Source organism: Salvelinus alpinus, chromosome 24, assembly GCF_045679555.1.
Source record: "Salvelinus alpinus chromosome 24, SLU_Salpinus.1, whole genome shotgun sequence".
Taxonomy (NCBI): Eukaryota; Metazoa; Chordata; class Actinopteri; order Salmoniformes; family Salmonidae; genus Salvelinus; species Salvelinus alpinus.
Window position 1 is genome coordinate 32,092,813 of NC_092109.1, and position 18,447 is coordinate 32,111,259.

The 18,447-nt window shown below is 41.9% G+C and overlaps 2 protein-coding genes across 4 annotated transcripts; both read left to right on the forward strand.

The window, feature by feature from the left end:
* The first annotated feature begins 652 nt into the window (after window positions 1-652).
* Window positions 653-4,729, forward strand: wdr55 (WD repeat domain 55). The gene is made up of 10 exons (XM_071364555.1): window positions 653-1,567; window positions 1,692-1,751; window positions 1,870-1,923; window positions 2,044-2,189; window positions 2,281-2,381; window positions 2,542-2,629; window positions 2,789-2,968; window positions 3,098-3,197; window positions 3,336-3,505; window positions 3,821-4,729. The coding sequence occupies exons 1-10, from the start codon at window positions 1,553-1,555 to the stop codon at window positions 4,149-4,151; spliced, it is 1,245 nt and encodes a 414-aa protein (XP_071220656.1). The 5' UTR covers window positions 653-1,552; the 3' UTR covers window positions 4,152-4,729.
* A 2,427-nt stretch (window positions 4,730-7,156) lies between these two features.
* LOC139551827 (UDP-glucose 6-dehydrogenase-like) lies at window positions 7,157-15,903 on the forward strand. 3 transcript variants are annotated; one of them, XM_071363187.1, is made up of 13 exons: window positions 7,165-7,344; window positions 9,051-9,356; window positions 11,577-11,745; window positions 12,009-12,110; window positions 12,508-12,708; window positions 12,821-13,018; window positions 13,170-13,317; window positions 13,506-13,600; window positions 13,750-13,880; window positions 13,995-14,137; window positions 14,392-14,483; window positions 14,646-14,756; window positions 15,180-15,903. In XM_071363187.1, exons 3-13 carry the CDS (start codon window positions 11,584-11,586, stop codon window positions 15,282-15,284), a joined length of 1,488 nt encoding a protein of 495 aa, XP_071219288.1. In that variant the 5' UTR covers window positions 7,165-7,344; window positions 9,051-9,356; window positions 11,577-11,583; the 3' UTR covers window positions 15,285-15,903. The 3 variants fall into 3 exon arrangements, with proteins under 3 accessions (XP_071219287.1, XP_071219288.1, XP_071219289.1); XM_071363188.1 differs by having other exon boundaries at window positions 7,206-7,344; window positions 9,051-9,141; XM_071363186.1 differs by lacking the exon at window positions 9,051-9,356 and having other exon boundaries at window positions 7,157-7,344.
* The last annotated feature ends 2,544 nt before the right edge of the window (window positions 15,904-18,447 follow it).

Genomic DNA, 18,447 nt, shown 5'->3' on the forward strand with positions numbered 1-18,447 from the left:
GTAGGCATGTGTAAATCAAATGATACAAACCCCACAAAAATCCATTTTAATTCCCAGTTGTAAGGCAACAAAATAGGAAAAATGCCAAGGGTGGTAAATACTTTCGCAAGCCACTGTATGTACATACCCAGTGTTCAACAGAGCTGCATGAGTTGTGACTCGTTTTTGTTGGTTATGTTGTCGTAGTTGTGTCTATGGGGGCATATGGGGGAGGGAATGCTGTCCCCCCAGGTAGGTGTTTGTCCCCCTGTGTGCTGAGGGTATCAGGTTCTTGTCCAGTTCTGGCATTTAGTTTGCCACAGACTAGTACGTGTCCCTGGGCCAGGAAATTGTTGCTCTCCCCCTCTAGGATGGAGAAGCAGTCATCGTTAAAGTATGGGGATTCTATTGGGGGGATGTGGGTAGCCTATCAGGTGTAGGCTATATCATACTTCCAAATGAAGATAGCCTAAACAGAATACAAACATAATAATAAAATAATAATAATAATAATATCCACATTGTGTTTTCTCATGGCAGCTATTTTTCAGAGATGTGATCAACATTAATCAATCAATCAATTAATCAATAAATCAATTCTAATTCTCGCTAATGAAATATACACTCTCCCACCACCATTTGCTACATAAGTGTTTCTTAATCCTGTTCCTGTGGAGAGGTGTGTACTGCTAGGGCAAAAACACAAATGTGCACCCACTATACAGTCATTAACAGAGGTTGTTCGGTGAATAACGCTCTGGTGATTAACCTCGTCCGTCTGAGACCTGAAGGCTTGTGTTAGCTCCCTGAGAGGATGCCTTGCCTTTAGCTCAGCAGACTTGTGGCGCACAGGAGATCCTGGTTAGAACCGCAGTCAGTCACACGGCGCCGTGACCCAAATGGGTGTCTGCAAGAAATAAAGGGAAAGGGAAAAGGGGATACCTAACCCCTCTGAATCAGAGGTGCGGGGGCTACCGTAATCAACCACGTCATCGGCGCCCGGGGAACAGTGGGTTAACTGCCTTGCTCGGGGGCAGAACAACAGATTTTTACCTTGTCAGCGCGGGGTTTCGACCCAGCGACCGTTCGAGATCAATGGTTGATGTCACAAGGTGTTGGGCCCAAAAATCTAATTTTGCTTAAGGTCACTAAAAACCTTGATCTGGGGACCCATGATCTGTTGAGCAGTAGGCTACACGAGGAGCAAAGGGAAGTAATCCACCATTGCAACAGTATAAAATTGTGTAGGATTTGGCGGAGGGAGACCTCGTGTGGCAGTCGTTGGAGCTTTTTACAGTCTATGTGTTGGAGTCATTCGAAAAAAAATGTAATGTTTTATTTCAGTGTAACTAGCTATATACATTTATTTAGCTGAATGTATTTTTATTAAATATGTTTTCCCCCTTCTGTTTGCGTTTGTTGCTGCCCTAATGGGCATTGTCCGCTTTTGGCCCAACCGAGGGTATGCCTGGTTAATTTTGCAACGTTTTGGTTAATTTCGCAACGTTAGTAACGTTGTAAAATTTGCGTGTTTGAATGCATCTTTGGCTTGGTTGACGTCTACAGAAGCATAATGGCGGCTTCCTTGGTGAGACCACGAGTATCTTTACCATACGACAATTCTGGTGTTAGCCCTCTTTATACAAGTTTTTGTCAATGGCTAAACGTGATTGTGACTTATCAATGGTGTTGTTTTTGCCTACATTATTCAGGAAGTCGGGGCTATTTCGATAATGACTGGTTCTGATGATTTGAAAACAGAAGATACCGGGGTAGCTAAGTTAGCTAACCATTCATACATGCTTCAGCTCTAGTCCGAATGTGTACATCACCGCATTTCAACTATTTTGTTAAGCCAATCTGACAGTCTTTTTCTATCCCATTCTATAGGATGAGTCGGTAGAGGAAACAAAAGATGATTTGAAAAAAGATCAAGATTCTGAGGTAATTAACAATCATGCATGCAACTAGGTTATAAGGCTTCTCCACGCCTAATGTGCTTCGGTATCATCACATTTAATGACAGCCTAATATAGTAGTCTTTTCTCTATCATATTCTCCTAGGAAGACGAACCGGCAGAGGAACCAAGAGAGCCAAGGATACGTGAAACGCCAGAGGACATCAAACTCGACGCAATTGTCAACACATTGGCCTTCCATCCAAAACAAGATATTTTTGCTGCCGGGGATATTGACGGTGATATTTACGTGTAAGAAATATAACCACCTGTGATGCTTATGAACATTTACATAAATGTAAGTGCCATTGTGGAAGTGAACGTCATTGTTTTGCATCCCCAGATACTCCTACTCGTGCACAGAGGGGGAGAGCAAGGAGCTATGGTCGTCTGGACATCATCTCAAGTCCTGCAGGGAAGTTGCTTTCTCTCATGATGGACAGAGTAAGTGTGATCACTGGTAGGGTTTGGTTGCCTTGCATTTATTTTGCTTGTGATACAGTTTTATCATCTCATGTTGGTCAACACAACTTGCTGGGCCCTTCTGTCTGTTATGTTTTAAATGGTTAAACATCAACCAGTAGTTACTTTTCTGTGTATGTAGAACTGTTCAGCGTTTCAAAAGACAAGTCAGTCCATCTCATGGATGTGGAAGGGGGAAAACTTGTCACACGCATCGCCAAAGCCCACAGGTAAAGTCTCTCTAGTCCATTGATGTCATTAGTTTAGGGCTTTGAATTTTTTTTCTACACCCTCACTTGATCCATGTTCTGTTGAGAGAGCCTAATGATTGTATTGCACTATTGTGGTTGCATTGACTGTGTTCCTCACCTTCACCCATATTTGACTAGTGTCCCAATCAATGCACTGCTGCTGGTGGATGAGAATGTGCTCGCCACCGGGGATGATGGGGGGACACTGAAGGTTTGGGACATGAGGAAGGGCACATCGTTCATGGACCTGAAGCATCATGATGACTATATCAGCGGCATTGCTATTGACCAGGCCAAGAGAATGCTACTCACCTCCAGGTAAGAGTTCAGTTCAGACACGGGATGGGGATCGAAAATTGAATAAGGGTTTTCAGTGGCTCTATTCATTGAGACTAGCATGTACAGATGTGACTTGTCAACTGACATGAATTATGTTTTATGTCACAGTGGTGATGGGACGATGGGGGTCTTCAACATCAAGAGGCGGCGATTTGAGCTCCTGTCAGAGTTCCAGAGCGGGGACCTTACCTCGGTGGCCATTATGAAAGTGAGTGTCTCATCCTCTTTATCTGAAGGTTCAGGACTGGCTAGTCTACTGGCTGAGACACTTGAAATCATTGCATTATCTAAAAACGTTCAGAGTCAATAACTTAAGTTGTCCACTGTTCCCTGCCTCATCACACAGCGAGGGAAGAAGGTGGTGTGTGGCTCCAGTGAAGGGACTATGTACATCTTCAACTGGAACGGCTTTGGAGCCACCAGTGACCGCTTCGCTGTGAAGGCAGAATCTGTGGACTGCATTGTTCCCATTACAGACAGTATACTGTGTGCTGCCTCCATGGATGGAGTTATACGGTAAGTGTTCAGTTGGATTTTATTTAGGATTTTATTTAGGATCTAAAGAGTTGAATGGTTTTGTAGACTTTAATTATTTAGAAGTAGTATGTTAAGTTCGTTGTCATCTGCATTAGATGATAACATGCAATGCACAGATTTGAGGGAGATTCTTTTGCAAGGCGTTGTTCTTCAAATCTCCTATAGAGGGCAAGAGTATGCCAAACATACTTATGACATGGCTTGATTTTTCCTTAGGACCATTTTTAGTTTTCAGTGATACAGTACTGAAGTTTTTACTTAGACTAATTAGAATCTATCTCTCCCTCTTGACAGTGCCATAAACCTCCTGCCCAATCGGGTACTGGGCTGCATAGGGCAGCATGTTGGGGAGCCTATTGAGCAAATTGCCCGCTCTCGCGACTCACGTTTCCTGGCGAGCTGTGCCCACGACCAGATGATCAAGTTCTGGGACATTTCAAGTCTCCGCGACATGACAGTCAGTGACTACCGGAAGAGGAAGAAGAAAGATGGAAACCTCAAGTCCCTCAGCAAGAAAGCCTATGGGGGTGGGGATGATTTCTTTTCTGGACTGATGGAAGAGACTGAGGCAAAAAAGGAAGAGAAAGAAGAGGATGAAGGAGACAGTGACAGCGACAGTGATTAAAAGATACTTTTGGAAGTCATGCCCATCATGTGTCGCCAGAGGTGTTGTGTGCTATTGGTCAAACAACTCCTGGCCATTGCACCAATAAACTCTTCTCAGCCGGCACTGTTGAAAGAGGCATCTTGGCAGAGTGGAAGCTTTAGATGGCGTATGCTTGGGGCATAGCCTTGGAGATGAGAACAGCCTGTTTCATCCACTGCTTGCAGTGTGTTTTTCTCCTGAAACATGACTCTTCAAAAGTCTGGTGCAATCCCAGGTAAACATATGTTATGCTGTAAAAAACATTACATTTAGAGCCCTTGTAAATTAGTCCCATAGATCTGGTTGGATTCTGCCATTGGAGAGCTGAGCTATGGGAACTCAGGATCAAGGAAGAGTCTGGGGCTGCTTATGGGGTCAGAGGTCAAGTGTCACTGTTCAGATTCGTCTTGCAAGAGGAAACCCCTCGGCCTGGTTTGCTGTAGTATCTTTGCCTTATTACCAGTATTGTGCGCATGACATCATGCACATGTATGTAATGTACAGCATAACATCATTTAAAAAGACATGGAAATAAAATGTTAACTTTTGACATTTGATTCGATTGATGTCCTGTTTTTAAAGTATACCACTCATTGGCATCTTGTACAAAATATTATTTACAATTTAGGGACCATGTAAAGTGATGGCAGAAGTGTGGTGTTCTGTTGGTTGTTGGAGACCAATAGTACTAAAGAGAGCAGTGCCAGAATAGAAGACATATTCCAAGAGCTTTGTCTGTGCAGATAGACAAACTGACACAACCAGTCCTTAGAGGACACAAACTCTGGGATCTACAGGACAACAGCATTTTAATGGTTCCATAAGGCTCCCTCAACAGAGCGTCTCACCATCTTGGTTTGTATTACATGGCCCAGAATTTGTTAAGGTGGCATCGTAAAGCAAATTTTCAGTTGTCTCTAATCTACACTGCTCTTTTTTGAGGGAAGTTTGACCAATGTTAACTAGAACAGATGTTTCTCAAGAATGGGGTGTCAAGTGGATACTCTCTACCAGTGGTGTAAAGTACTTAAGTAAAAATAAGGGCTCCTGAGTGGCGCAGCTGTCTAAGGCACTCCATCTCAGTGCTTGATGCATCATTACAGACACCCTGGTTCGAATCCAGGCTGTATCACAACTGGCCGTGATTGGGAGTCCCATAGGGTGGCGTACAATTGGCCCAGCATCGTCCGGGTATGGCCGGTGTAGGCTAACATTGTAAATAAGAATTTGTTCTTTACTGACTTATATATATTTTTTAAATACTTGTAAGTACTACTTAAGTAGTTTTTGGGGGTATCTGTACTTTGATATTTTTGGCTACTTTTACTTCACTACATTCCTAAAGAAAATAATGTAAAATAATGTACTCCATACATTTTCCCTGACACCCAAAAGTACTCGTTACATTTTGAATGCTTAGCAGGACAGAAATTGGTCCAATTCGCACACCTATCAAGAGAACATCCCTGGTCATTCCTACTGCCTCTGAGCTGGTGAACTCACTAAACACACATGCTTCATTTGTAAATTATGTCTGTTGGAGTGTGCCTCTGGCTAGATGTAAATTAAAATAAGAAAATTATGCCATGTGGTTTGCTTAATATAAGGAATTATAAATGATTTATACATTTACTTTAAATACTTAAGTACTGTATATTTTAGCAGTTCCAAATACTTTTGATACTTAAGTATATTTAAAAACTTAGACTTACACCAGTTGTATTTTACTGGGTGACTTTCACTTTTACTTGAGTCATTTTCGATTAAGTTATCTTTACTTTTACTCAAGTATGACAATTGGGTACTTGTTCCAGCACTGCTCTCTACTTAGGACAAAGGGGCACCTAAAAGTAGGCTAAGGTAATTACATTTGCCCTGAGGGTGGATAGAGGGAAGTGAATGAGTAGAGTGCTTTGATGGTGTGTAATGACTCCTAACTTTTCCTGGGTTAGTAACGATTTGGGGGAGCTGGGTATGACTTAATCTGACGAGTGGGTGGACCCTCGCCTTGTTTCCTTAGGAACATAGCACAAAGACAGCAGTCATGATGCTGAGGGGGGACGGACTAGTGAAATTACCCCGCACGGTAACACGTCAGCAATGAGTGTCTTAGAATATCCTTATTGAACAGCACCACGGTTTCTTAGCATAATATTACCATAATGTGTATGGAATGAGAGACTACGATTGGGCTGTGAGACTATTCCCATGGCATTTAATTGCAAATGCGTACTTTTGAGCCCCTCCCAACAATGCAGAAAGAAAAATATAGAATAAAAATAACAGGATATGAGACGTACTGTTTTTTCTCTCCACCCAGCTGAGTTACTCGCTCTATAATAACAACGGGGATGGACACCCTCAGCTGTGGTCTGTGCATGTCTGGTCTCAAATTGAGCTGGGTTGTGCCTCGGGGTTTATGATTAAATCATTACGATGAGTGGATTGCTTTTGTGACACTGTTACAAATTCCACTGTATGCTTTTCTATGCTGTTCTCCATTCATCCGTCAGTGTGATGGAATTGTATTATCATTGGACTAATAGATTGTAGTACACTCCTACCACCTCTCCCAGACAAATCTCATCAAATTCCTTCTGCTATAGTTGTCTTTTGCTCAGCTTCATGTTTTGTCTCCAAGGTTTATACATAATACTCAATATGTGAAATAATGTATTTTCATTACATTTGCAAATGTTTGTCACACCCATGTACTAACTAGTGATAGGCAATCAATACTTCGCCTACATGAATTGGATCTCAAAGAACTAAATCCTAAACCCCTTCGAACAACAAGATTGTTCAGCCACACACTGGCATAATGTAATTACCCTGTAATAAATTGTATAATATGAACTTCTGTAACTTTGTGCCATAGACTGAATGGTTGCGTCTTTTTAAATTAACACATTTCTGGTAAGCATCAGTGGGGATGTGATGTTAAAGGAATGTGAAACCCCGCCCCCTGTTTGAGATTTAGATAGAAGTCTCACAGTGGCACTCAGCATACCAAACTCTTTTCACTGGAGCAAGCGTCTACACCACTTCTGATCATCATCACCACAGACCAGCAATCATACCCCTGGAAGAAAATACAACGGAATCACTTTAACGTGGTTGATAGTCTGTGAAATTGTATTCGGTTGAACAGCGCACCCATCATTAAACACTGGTAAGTGTTTAGTGGGCTAGCTAGTTAGCCCCTAAAAAATAAGCTATCCAATTTGGCTTTGTAACGTTAGCTAGCTAAACACATTGATGATCGACTAGATGGGGATACATTCATGTAAATAACAGGTATGGATAAATTATAGGTGGCTGGTGTACAGGCGCAAGTTACCGAGATACGGTTAGGTAACTAGCTAGCAAATAACATCGAAGTGTTGGCTCCAATTTGGCCAACTTTTAAACCCTCTAAATTACCGTGTGGGAAGTTTTTTTAAACCCACACGTCTATACGTTACAGACTCTAGTTGGTTCAGGGAATTGGATCCCTTGATAAAGATGTTGAAATAAGACTATAAAATAAATACAAATACTGAGCTACAGTGGCTATATTGTATGCTCAAAAAAAGTTATTTTATACTTATACAATTCCCCCGAGAAAGATTTTGTTTAACAAGTTAAGAGTCTGTCATGTAATCAATAGTTCAGCACCCTCCACTTACGAGGACAACCACACTGAGCTTTTTTCTTAAAGATTGGAGAACACATTGGGAGAAATCTTAGACCCTTCAGAATCTTTCCAGATCCTTGATATCCTTCGCCTGCGCATATGGACTACACTCTTCAATTCATACTACAGGTTTTCAGTGGGGTTCAAGTCCGGAGACAAATAACCATAGTAAAATATTGATTTTTGTGATCAATTAACCATTCTTTGTAGATTTTGTTGTGTGTTTGGGGTTATTGGTTCCTCACCGGCCACAAAAGGGGTTCTGATTGTGAAATGCAGTTTTATTCACTGAATCATTTTCAGGTTTGGTTTCTTTTGGTCGTTCAATATCCAGATCTGTTCCTAATCATCCCTCTAAAGATTCTTGACATTGGTCTGGTTACTGTGATGATTGGTCTCCCGAGTGTGGGTGTGGTTCAAATTGGTTCACAATTTCGCACTGCATCTCAGTGCTAGAGGTGTCACTACAGACCCTGGTTCAATTCCAGGTTGTATCACAACCGGCCGTGATTGGGAGTCCCGTAGGGCGGCGCACAATTGGCCTAGTGTTGTTAGGGGTAGACCTACATTGTAAATAAGAATTTGTTCTTTTAACTAACTTGCCTAGTTAAATAAAGGTTAAATAAAACAAAAATTACAAATAAATATCTGATTTACTACTGATAAAGGGCATACGGTGGCCAGTTGCGCATGTTTATACTCATATCTGGCAGATCCTGTACACGGTAAAAGTTGGGAATAATGTATAATTTGTATCTAGTGCGGTGGAGGGCTAGGGGCCAATTATGTGTGCGCACGCTCGTGTGTTGACTGACAGTAGTCCCAGGAAGTTCCATCTGACTGCACATAGAGACACCTGTGATTTAGAGACAGCGTGGCAGCATAGGTAGAGTGAGGGGAAAACTGGTCAAATAGAGGTGGCTTAATTTGCTACACAGAATTCCTTTTTATTCCATTGATACCCACTGGGGAATCCAACTCAATATTGAAGGTATTGCCATGAAACATTCAGATTATGCTTTGAAAATAATTTTAGTTTTGATAGTCAGTATTGACTTTCAAATAGCACAGCACATAAAGCCAACCAGGGTTCTCCCCAAAAAATGAGAGGCACTGTGCCATCTTTTGGACTGGCTGTGCCACTATGTAAAACATATATTTATTTTTTACTTATCATGATAAGGCAATTTCTTTTGCTCTAGATTGCAGGAAATGGCAGGTGTTCAAAAACACAAATCTCTCGGGCCTCCACCCCAGCCATATTCAGCAGCACCACCTTGTTAAAAAATCCCGGTCAGAACCTTGCCAACGTTTTGACCTCAAGGCTGGAGCCCTTCTCAATGACGTGCTGGATACCAGACATCCTTGGGAAAGGACAAACTCAAAGGCTTGACTGAAACCATGTGCTGGTCTAAAAAATATATATTTTCGAGGCTTTCCCTTGGCTATGACCGTGATGCTCCCTCCTCACAAGGACAGTTTATTACTTTGTTTATATAATTATTAAGGTACAGTGATCCCTCGCCACTTCGCGGTTCACTTATCGCGGATTCGCTATTTCGCGGATTTTCATAATGCATTTTTTATTTTTTTTTGGTGCATTGTGCTCTGCATTCTGATTCGCTAAAAACTCACTCCCGCTTCTTGTATCAAAACATGCTACGAATTGTGCTATCATTTTGTCGTCTCGTGCAGTTATGTGTACGTACATAAAACAGCTTGGCAAATTTACATTAAGTTGGCCAGGAAGGAAGGAAGGACTAACGCTTGGTCGCTTAGCAACCATGGTGCGAATGGCCACTTAACTTAAGCGAGTAGCTGAGGAATGGGACCCTTTGATGAGCCGTTCATTACAGTTCTCCAACGTAATCGATGGTGGCATGTCGGTGTACAAGGATCTTTTTGCAAAGAAGAAAAAAGAGCGACAACAGCTGCCTATCACTATGCTCTTCTCCCGAACAAACACACCTGCACCGCGGGCTTCAGAAGAAGAGAACACTGCAGAGCGCAGTCAGGATGCAGCGGCCCAGTCTGAAGAGCAGTGAAACGGCCTACACGTGAGTCACTGTATTTGTATACATGTAATAGTTGCTAATTGTAAAAAAAAAAGAAGTTTTCTATTTCGCGGATTTCACTTATCGCGGGTCATTTTCGGAACGTAACCCCCGCGATAAACGAGGGATTACTGTACACTGCAATGCAGCTCTTAGATTCCAATGTTGTACACCATGACAAACTAAACTTTACTATTGTTGTAAACTTTACTATTACGGCAAGTTATAAGAAAATGCATTCGGAAAGTCTTCAGACCCCTTGACTTTTTCCACATTTTGTTATGTTACAGCCTTATTCTAAAATTTAGTAAATAAATGTTTTTCCTAATCAATCTACACACAATACCCCATAATGAAAAGGCAAATTCGTTTTTAGGAAGTTTTGAAAATTGATTAAATATATATAACAGAAATGCCTCATTTACATAAGTATTCAGACCTTTTGCTATGAGACTCGAAATTGAGCTCAGGTGCATCCTGTTTCCATTGAACATCCTTAAGATGTTTCTACAACTTGATTGAAGTCCACCTGTGGTAAATTCAATTGATTGGACATGATTTGGAAAGGCAAGCACCTGTCTATATAAAGGTTGACAGTGCATGTCGGAGCAAAAACCAAGCCATGAGGTCGAAGGAATTGTCCGTAGAGCTCAGAGACAGGATTGTGTCGAGGCACAGATCTGGAGAAGGATATCAAAAATGGCCTCATCATTCTTAAATGGAAGTAGTTTGGAACCACCAAGACTCTTCCTAGAGCTGGCCGCCTGGCCAAACGGAGCAATCGGGGGAGAAGGGCCTTGGTCAGGTAGGTGACCAAGAACCCGATGGTCACTCCGACAGAGCTCCAGAGTTCCTCTGTGGAGATGGGAGAACCTTCCAGAAGTACAACCATCTCTACAGCACTCCACCAATCAGGCCTCTATGGTAGAGTGGCCAGACGGAAGCCACTCCTCAGTAAAAGGCACATGACAGCCCATTTGGAGTTTGCCAAAAGGCACCTAAAGGACTCTCAGACCATGAGAAACAAGATTTTCTGGTTTGATGAAACCAAGATTGAACTCTTTGGCAGATAAACCTGCTCAGGACCTCAGACTGGGGGCGAAGGATCACCTTCCAACAGGACAACGACCCTAAGCACACATCCAAGACAACGCAGGAGTGGCTTCATGACAAGTCTCTGAATGTCCTTGAGTGGCCCAGCCAGTGCCCAGACTTGAACGTTACAAGCTTGTAGCACCATACCCAAGAAAACTCAAGGCTGTAATCGCTGCCAAAGGCGTTTCAACAAAGTTCTGAGTAAAGGGTCTGAATACTTACGTAAATGTGATATATTTTTTAACTTAAGTGTTTTTGCTTTGTCATTAAGGGGTATTGTGTGTAGATTGAGGGGGGGAAATTATTGTATCAATTTTAGAGTAAGGCTGTAATTTAACAAAATGTGGAAAAAGTCAATGGCTCTGAATACTTTCCGAATGCACTGTATGTAATTGACACCCTGCTTGGTAAAGGATGTCAGTAGCGCCAGGAGTTAAAATAAATGACAGGCCCATCTGTATTTGCTTAGTTTCTGTTAAATTGAAATGTTGGGGGAAAAATTGCTATTTTATCACTCAATCCATTGAAAAAATTAGTATGTAGACCCCCGTCTTACATGATTGTATTTTCTTCCTTGAGAGGGAGAATGATGGAGGTGAGGAGGATCTGTTGTATTGGGGCTGGCTACGTGGGCGGTCCCACCTGCAGCGTCATCGCACAGATGTGCCCTGAAGTGACGGTTACCGTGGTTGACGTGAACGAGGACCGCATCCGTGCCTGGAATTCTGATAGCCTTCCCATCTTTGAGGTGAGTGGGAGACAATATTAGTACAAGAAACTATCGGAACAGATCTCAACCTAGTAGAACTTGTCTCAACTGCAGGAAATTAAGTAAAACTGTATTACTCATTCATATCCAGGTTTCTCAAAGATCTGTCCTAACTTGTATTGGTCTTTCCAATATTTCCAGCTACTAGTGTTGCCACGTAAAGTCATTCATTTTGGCCACATGACTTTTGAGCTCATGATACTTTTGACACTTGTGCTCTAACAACCTCTCTCTCTTTCTAGCTTGGACTCCAGGAAGTGGTGGAATCATGTCGCGGGGTCAACCTTTTCTTCTCCACAGACATTGATGAGGCCATAAAAAATGCAGACCTGGTCTTCATATCTGTAAATACTCCTTTTCAACACTTTCCTTTCTTATGTCAATTGCTTTCATTGGAAGTATTGTTGACACATGTGTTTCAGTTTTGCTTTCTTTGAAGGTAATAGTAATAATTTGGTGGTTGCTTATATTTGTCCTACTTCATACGTTTTATTTATTTATTTATTTATTTTAAATCTCCCCCTAAGACAACCTCTGGGGGTCACGACCAGGGTCAGCAATTAGGGTTAAGTGCCTTGCTCAAGGACACAGACAGATTTTCCACCATGTCGAATCCCCGAGCAGACCTAGTGACCTTTAGTTTACTGGCCAAATGCTCCAACCACCTGCCGCCCAAAGTGCAGTGATGGAGAAAGATCCATGATTGAATCCACCTGAAACATTTCCCCTTTCCTTTGCCAGGTCAATACGCCTACCAAGACATTTGGGATTGGTAAGGGTCGAGCAGCGGACCTGAAGTACATAGAAGCATGTGCCCGGCGCATTGCCGATGTCTCCAGTGGCTGTAAGATTGTTGTGGAGAAAAGCACAGTTCCTGTACGTGCTGCTGAGAGCATCCGCCGCATCTTCAATGCCAACACCAAGAGTAGCCTCAGCTTCCAGGTGATTTCAGGGGACAGGCTTGCATGTGTGGATGGACTGCGTATCAAACGCCTACTTTCATCTACCTGCCATGTCTTCAGGTCTTTAAAAGTATGATCTTGTTCTCCTGCAGGTTCTCTCAAACCCAGAGTTTCTTGCTGAGGGAACAGCCATCACTGATCTGAAGAATCCAGACAGGGTATTGATTGGGGGGGATGAGACCCCTGAGGGCCAACATGCTATTCAGGCCTTGCGGAGCATCTATGAACACTGGGTCCCCAAGAACAAGATCATCACCACCAATACCTGGTCTTCTGAGCTTTCCAAGCTGGTATTTATATGTCCTTCTATGTCCTTCTGTACATTACTGTATAACAATCTCAGGTCAGCAGTGTTACGATCTGAGACACCTCCTGCAATGTTTCCTGCCTTTATTCATTGGCTCACTTCTCTATCCTTGGTTTTTCCTTTTTTTTTTATAGGCAGCCAATGCCTTTCTTGCCCAACGTATCAGTAGCATCAACTCTATCAGTGCCCTCTGTGAGGTAACCGGTGCTGATGTGGAGGAGGTGGCGCATGCCATTGGGACAGACCAGAGAATAGGCAGCCGCTTCCTGAAGGCCAGCGTAGGTGAGTGGGAGAGAAGCAAGGCTGGAGTGGTTGAGTTGTGGGGTAGTAACAGTTAAGTTGTGGTTGGATGAGATCATTGGGTGGTTGGATGAGATCATTGGATGACTGAGTGATTGGGTTTCAGTTATGGAAAAGTGGGATGTGAGTGGATGAGTTCAGTCATGATACATTCTGTGTTTGTTTCACAGGATTTGGTGGCAGCTGTTTCCAGAAAGACGTTCTCAATCTTGTGTACCTATGCGAGGCGCTGAACTTACCCGAGGTTGCAAGATACTGGCAACAGGTGGGCTTTTATCATCAACTCAAAGTAGTGCAATACAGAACTCGCTTCTCATTTGATAAGACATTCCTGTAACACTTTATTGTTTTACGGTCAGTAAAATACAGTATCACAATGACAAATGTTGAACATCTCATTGTTGCGTCTCCCAGGTTATAGAGATAAACGACTACCAGCGAAAACGATTCTCCTCACGGATAATCAACTGCCTCTTCAACACAGTGACAGACAAGAAGATAGCCTTGCTCGGATTCGCTTTCAAGAAAAACACTGGCGATACAAGGTATGGAGGGGCATTTAAAATATTTATCTGCTTACATCCAAAGCTCTGAGCGTATTGTCCTGTTGCCCCCTCCAAGCTTATATACTCATATCCTTGTGTGCATTTTGTTTTTAGGGAATCCTCTAGTATCTACATCAGTCGCTACCTGCTGGAGGAGGGAGCCTGTCTACACATCTATGACCCAAAGGTTAAAGCTGAGCAGATCATGCAGGACCTGACTAAGCCCACACTCTCAGAAAGACATGACACTGCAACAGGTAGCCACAGTGTTCTTTCTGTAAATTAATATAATAGTAAATCATCAAGAAGATGAACATGAATACCTTTATTGAATACATAATGATATTTCAAGGGGTGTTCTGTTCTCTCTGTGTTAGGTGTTAGTTGCCATAACGTGGGATACTTTTTTTGCTCATTCTAATGAGATGGGATTAATGTTTGTTGTATAATTGTGTGAAAAAGTTGTATTTATATGCATGAAGTAATCCTTGTTTATCCTCGCTCATCCTAGTTTCTCGTCTAGTCACCATCGTCACAGACCCATACAAGGCTTGTGAGAATGCCCATGCAATTGTGATCTGCACAGAGTGGGATATGTTCACGGTGTGTATTTACATTTTTAAACTACTCACTCATCAAATGGCAAGGAGATGACTGGCCACACAGATTTTGGTGCCACTTATATAATGACATACCGTAGTTGCACTGTTCAATGATGAAAGGGAGCTCTCAATGTAAACCATGAAGTCTATATTTGTATTGCAGGAGCTGGACTATGAGAGGATCCATAAAGCCATGCTGAAACCTGCCTTCATCTTTGACGGCAGAAGGATCTTGGACAGCTTGCACGACCAACTCCAGCATATTGGCTTCCAGGCAAGTAACCACGGCCACAGTAAAAATATGTTTCGTAACATACACCAGATAGGTGCAGTGAAATGTATTGTTTTACAGGGTCAGCCATAGTAGTATGGCAAACCCTGGAGCAAATTAGGGATAAGTGCCTTAGTCAAGGGCACATCGGCAGATTTTTCACCTTTTCGAACTGGCCCAACACTCTAACCGCTAGGCTACCTGTCATCCTACAGTAAGACGTGAACAATGTCTAGGATTCTGATGAGATTATGAAAACACCCTAGGACCAAAAAAAAGGTTGTCTTTGCTTTTGGAAGGCTGTGCTGACAAAAAGCCAAAGATCCATTCACAGCAGCATGCTTAGTGAGTCCCATTTAGTATTTGAAAAAAGTTGAGTAATAGACAGTCCAGCAGTTTCCAAAGTAACTGTTTTGTCCTTTCCAGGTGGAGACTATTGGGAAAAGAGTTAACCAAAGAATCCCTTTCACTGCCAGTGGCGACAGGTCAGAAATGGACCAACCGCAAACATTGAAGAAGAACAAACTGTGAAGTGTTCTTTACGGGACAGCAGCGTCAGAGCCGGCTCAATGCAGTAGAAAATTAAACCAAGTTATAATTTTGCTTTAATATTAAAATCAGACATTTCAGCACCCGCATCAACTAGATGGAATGACTTCAAACAAATAATTATGTTAGCTACAATGAAAGATAGGCCTGGAGAATGTTTTGGTTAGGGTTCAAGACCTGGTTTGTCGGCTACATGCGGCAACAATATCCCTCCAACCTTATGCTTAATTTCTTTGTTTTGTGCATGTTGGACAACTACCAGGGTTTGGATGTTTTACTTACACAAGGGGTAAAACAAGTTAAACTGATTTCATAACTTTCTGTATTTGCCCTTTTTTCAAGTTTTCTGCCTAAAAGTATTCCTGTATGAAAGCAATTTTTAAAGGACAGATTCAATTTTTCTTACTAAAGATAATGTATTTAGTTTTTATTCATTTCAAAGCAATTTTTATACAAGATGGTGCTAGTTGAATGTGAACTTAAGCATTGTGAACCCGATAATGCAATATTCTAATTATATGTATTATCTTTATGCATGAACTCTGTAAAGTAAAACATTTATCTATAGTTTTTACATGCAGAATAAAAAGCATTTTTAGTATCTGGAATTTAAAAAATGATAATTTGCAGGCCCAGAATCAATAGTACTGTACTACAATTATGTTACTTAATCTCAAGTGTTGTGTACTATGTAGTGGTGTTGCAAGGTTGCTCCCCCTCCTTATTAGTTAGATGTCTCATGGATGGTCAGGCATTCGCACGGTCATTCTGTCAGCTAATTCTAGGAAACTGGAAGACTTTCCTAACGGAACTGCATACCTCGGTCGACGGTCTTGATGCACTGCTGGGTTCCCCGTGGAGCAGCCATGGGGGCAGTGGCTTTATTTGACACATGATCCTAATCCTCAACATCTGTTCTGCTCTGACAAATGCACTTTAGCAACAAGGCCCAAATTATGACACATGTAGTGCCTTCAGAAAGTATTCATACCCCTTGACTTATACCACATTTTGTTGGTGTTACAGCCTGAATTCAAAATGGATTAAATCTTTTTTTCCCTCACCTATCTACACACAATACCCCGTTATGACAAAGTGAAAACATGTTTTTAGAATATTTTTTTGCAAATGTATTAAATTAAATACAGAAATATGGATGTATTCACACCCCTTTGCTATGGCACTCCAAATTGAGCTCAGGTGCATCCAATTTCCTTTGATCATCCTTGGGATGTTGCTACAACTTGATTGGAGTCCAATTCAATTGTTTGTACATGATTTAGAAAGAAACACACCTGTCGTGCGGCAGGTAGCCGCAAGGTTAGAGCGTGGGCCGGTAACCAAAGGTTGTTGGTTCAAATACGGGAGCTGACGAGGTCAAAAATATATAATCTGTCACTGTGCCCTTGAGCAAGGCACTTAACCCTAATTGCTCCAGGGGCACTGTACAATGGCTACCTTTACTGTGACCCCACTCCCTGCGGGTGTCTCGGGGAGTTAGGAGGCGGGCAAAAAACAACATTTAGATTACACACTTGCCTGCAACAGGACAGATATAAGCACCCCCAAAATTGTTATTATATAGAAGGTCCCACAGTTGTCAGAGTAGAAACGATACCATTTAGTCCAAGGAACTGTACGCACAGTACCAGTCAAAAGTTTGGACACACCTACTCATTCAAGGGTTTTTATTTATTTAGACTATTTTCTACATTGTAGAATAATAGTGAAGACATCAAAACTATGACATAACACATATGTAATCATAGTAACCAAAAAAAAAGTGTTAAACAAATAATTTATATTTGAGATTCTTCAAAGTAGCCACCCTTTGCCTTTGACAGCTTTGCACACGCTTGTCATTCTCTCAACCAGCTTCACCTGGAATGCTTTTCCAACAGTCTTGAAAGAGTTCCCACATATGCTGAGCACTTGGTGGCTGCTTTTCCTTCACTTTGCGCCCCAAATAATCCCAAATCATCTCAATTGGGTTGAGGTCAGGTGATTGTGGAGGCCAGGTCATCTGATGCAGCACTTCATCACTCTCTTTCTTGTTCAAATAGCCCTTACACAGCCTGGATGTGTGTTGGGTCATTGTCCTGTTGAAAAACAAATGATAGTCCCACTAAGCTCAAACCAGATGGGATGGCGTATCGCTGCAGAATGCTGTGGTAGCCATGCTGGTTAAGTGTGCCTTGAATTCTAAATAAATCACAGACAGTGTCACCAGCAAAGCACCATCACACCTCCTCCTCCATACTTCATGGTGGTAACCATACATGCGGAGATAATCCGTTCACATACTCTGCGTTTCACAAAGACACGGCGGTTGGAACCAAAAATCTGAAATTTGGACTCATCAGACCAAAGGACAGATTTCCACCAGTCTAATGTCCATTGCTCGTGTTTCTTGGCCAAGCAATTCTCTTCTTCTTAATGGTGTTCTTTAGTAGTAGGTATCTTTACAGCAATTCGACCATGAAGGCCTGATTCACGCAGTCTCCTCTGAACAGTTGATGTTGAGATGTGTCTGTTACTTGAACTCTGTGAAGCATTTATTTGGGCTGCAATTTCTGAGGCTAGTAACTCTAATGAACTTATCCTCTGCAGCAGAGGTAACTCTGGGTCTTCCTATCCTGTGGTGGTCCTCATGAGAGGCAGTTTCATCATAGCGCTTGATGGTTTTTGCGACTGCACTTGAAGAAACTTTCAAAGTTCTTGAAATTTTCCAGATTGACTGACCTTCATGTCTTAAAGTAATGATGGGCTGTAGTTTCTCTTTGCTTATTTGAGCTGTTCTTGCCATAATATGGACTTGGTCTTTTACCAAATAAGGCTATCTTGTGTATACCACCCCTACCTTGTCACAACACAACTGATTGGCTCAAATGCATTAAGGAAAGAAATTACACAAATGAACTTAACAAGGCACACCTGTTAATTGAAATGCATTCCAGGTGACTACCCCATGAAGCTGGTTGAGAGAATGCCAATAGTGTGCAAAGCTGTCATCAATAAAAAGGGTGACTACTTTGAAGAATTTCAAAAATAAAATATATTTTGATTTGTTTGACACTTTTTTGGTTACTACATGATTCCCTATGTGTTATTTCCTTGTTTTGATGTCTTCACTATTATTCTACAA

Excerpts from the sequence above, each read along its gene's own strand:
- wdr55 (XM_071364555.1), top strand. Across the intron at positions 2,190-2,280 it reads ATTGACGGTGATATTTACGT|ATACTCCTACTCGTGCACAG; the intron begins GTAAGAAATATA and ends TTGCATCCCCAG. Across the intron at positions 3,506-3,820 it reads TCCATGGATGGAGTTATACG|TGCCATAAACCTCCTGCCCA; the intron begins GTAAGTGTTCAG and ends CCCTCTTGACAG.
- LOC139551827 (XM_071363186.1), top strand. The coding sequence starts at position 11,584 with ATGATGGAGGTGAGGAGGATCTGTTGTATTGGGGCTGGCTACGTGGGC. Across the intron at positions 13,019-13,169 it reads CTTCTGAGCTTTCCAAGCTG|GCAGCCAATGCCTTTCTTGC; the intron begins GTATTTATATGT and ends TTTTTTTTATAG. Across the intron at positions 14,138-14,391 it reads AAGACATGACACTGCAACAG|TTTCTCGTCTAGTCACCATC; the intron begins GTAGCCACAGTG and ends CGCTCATCCTAG.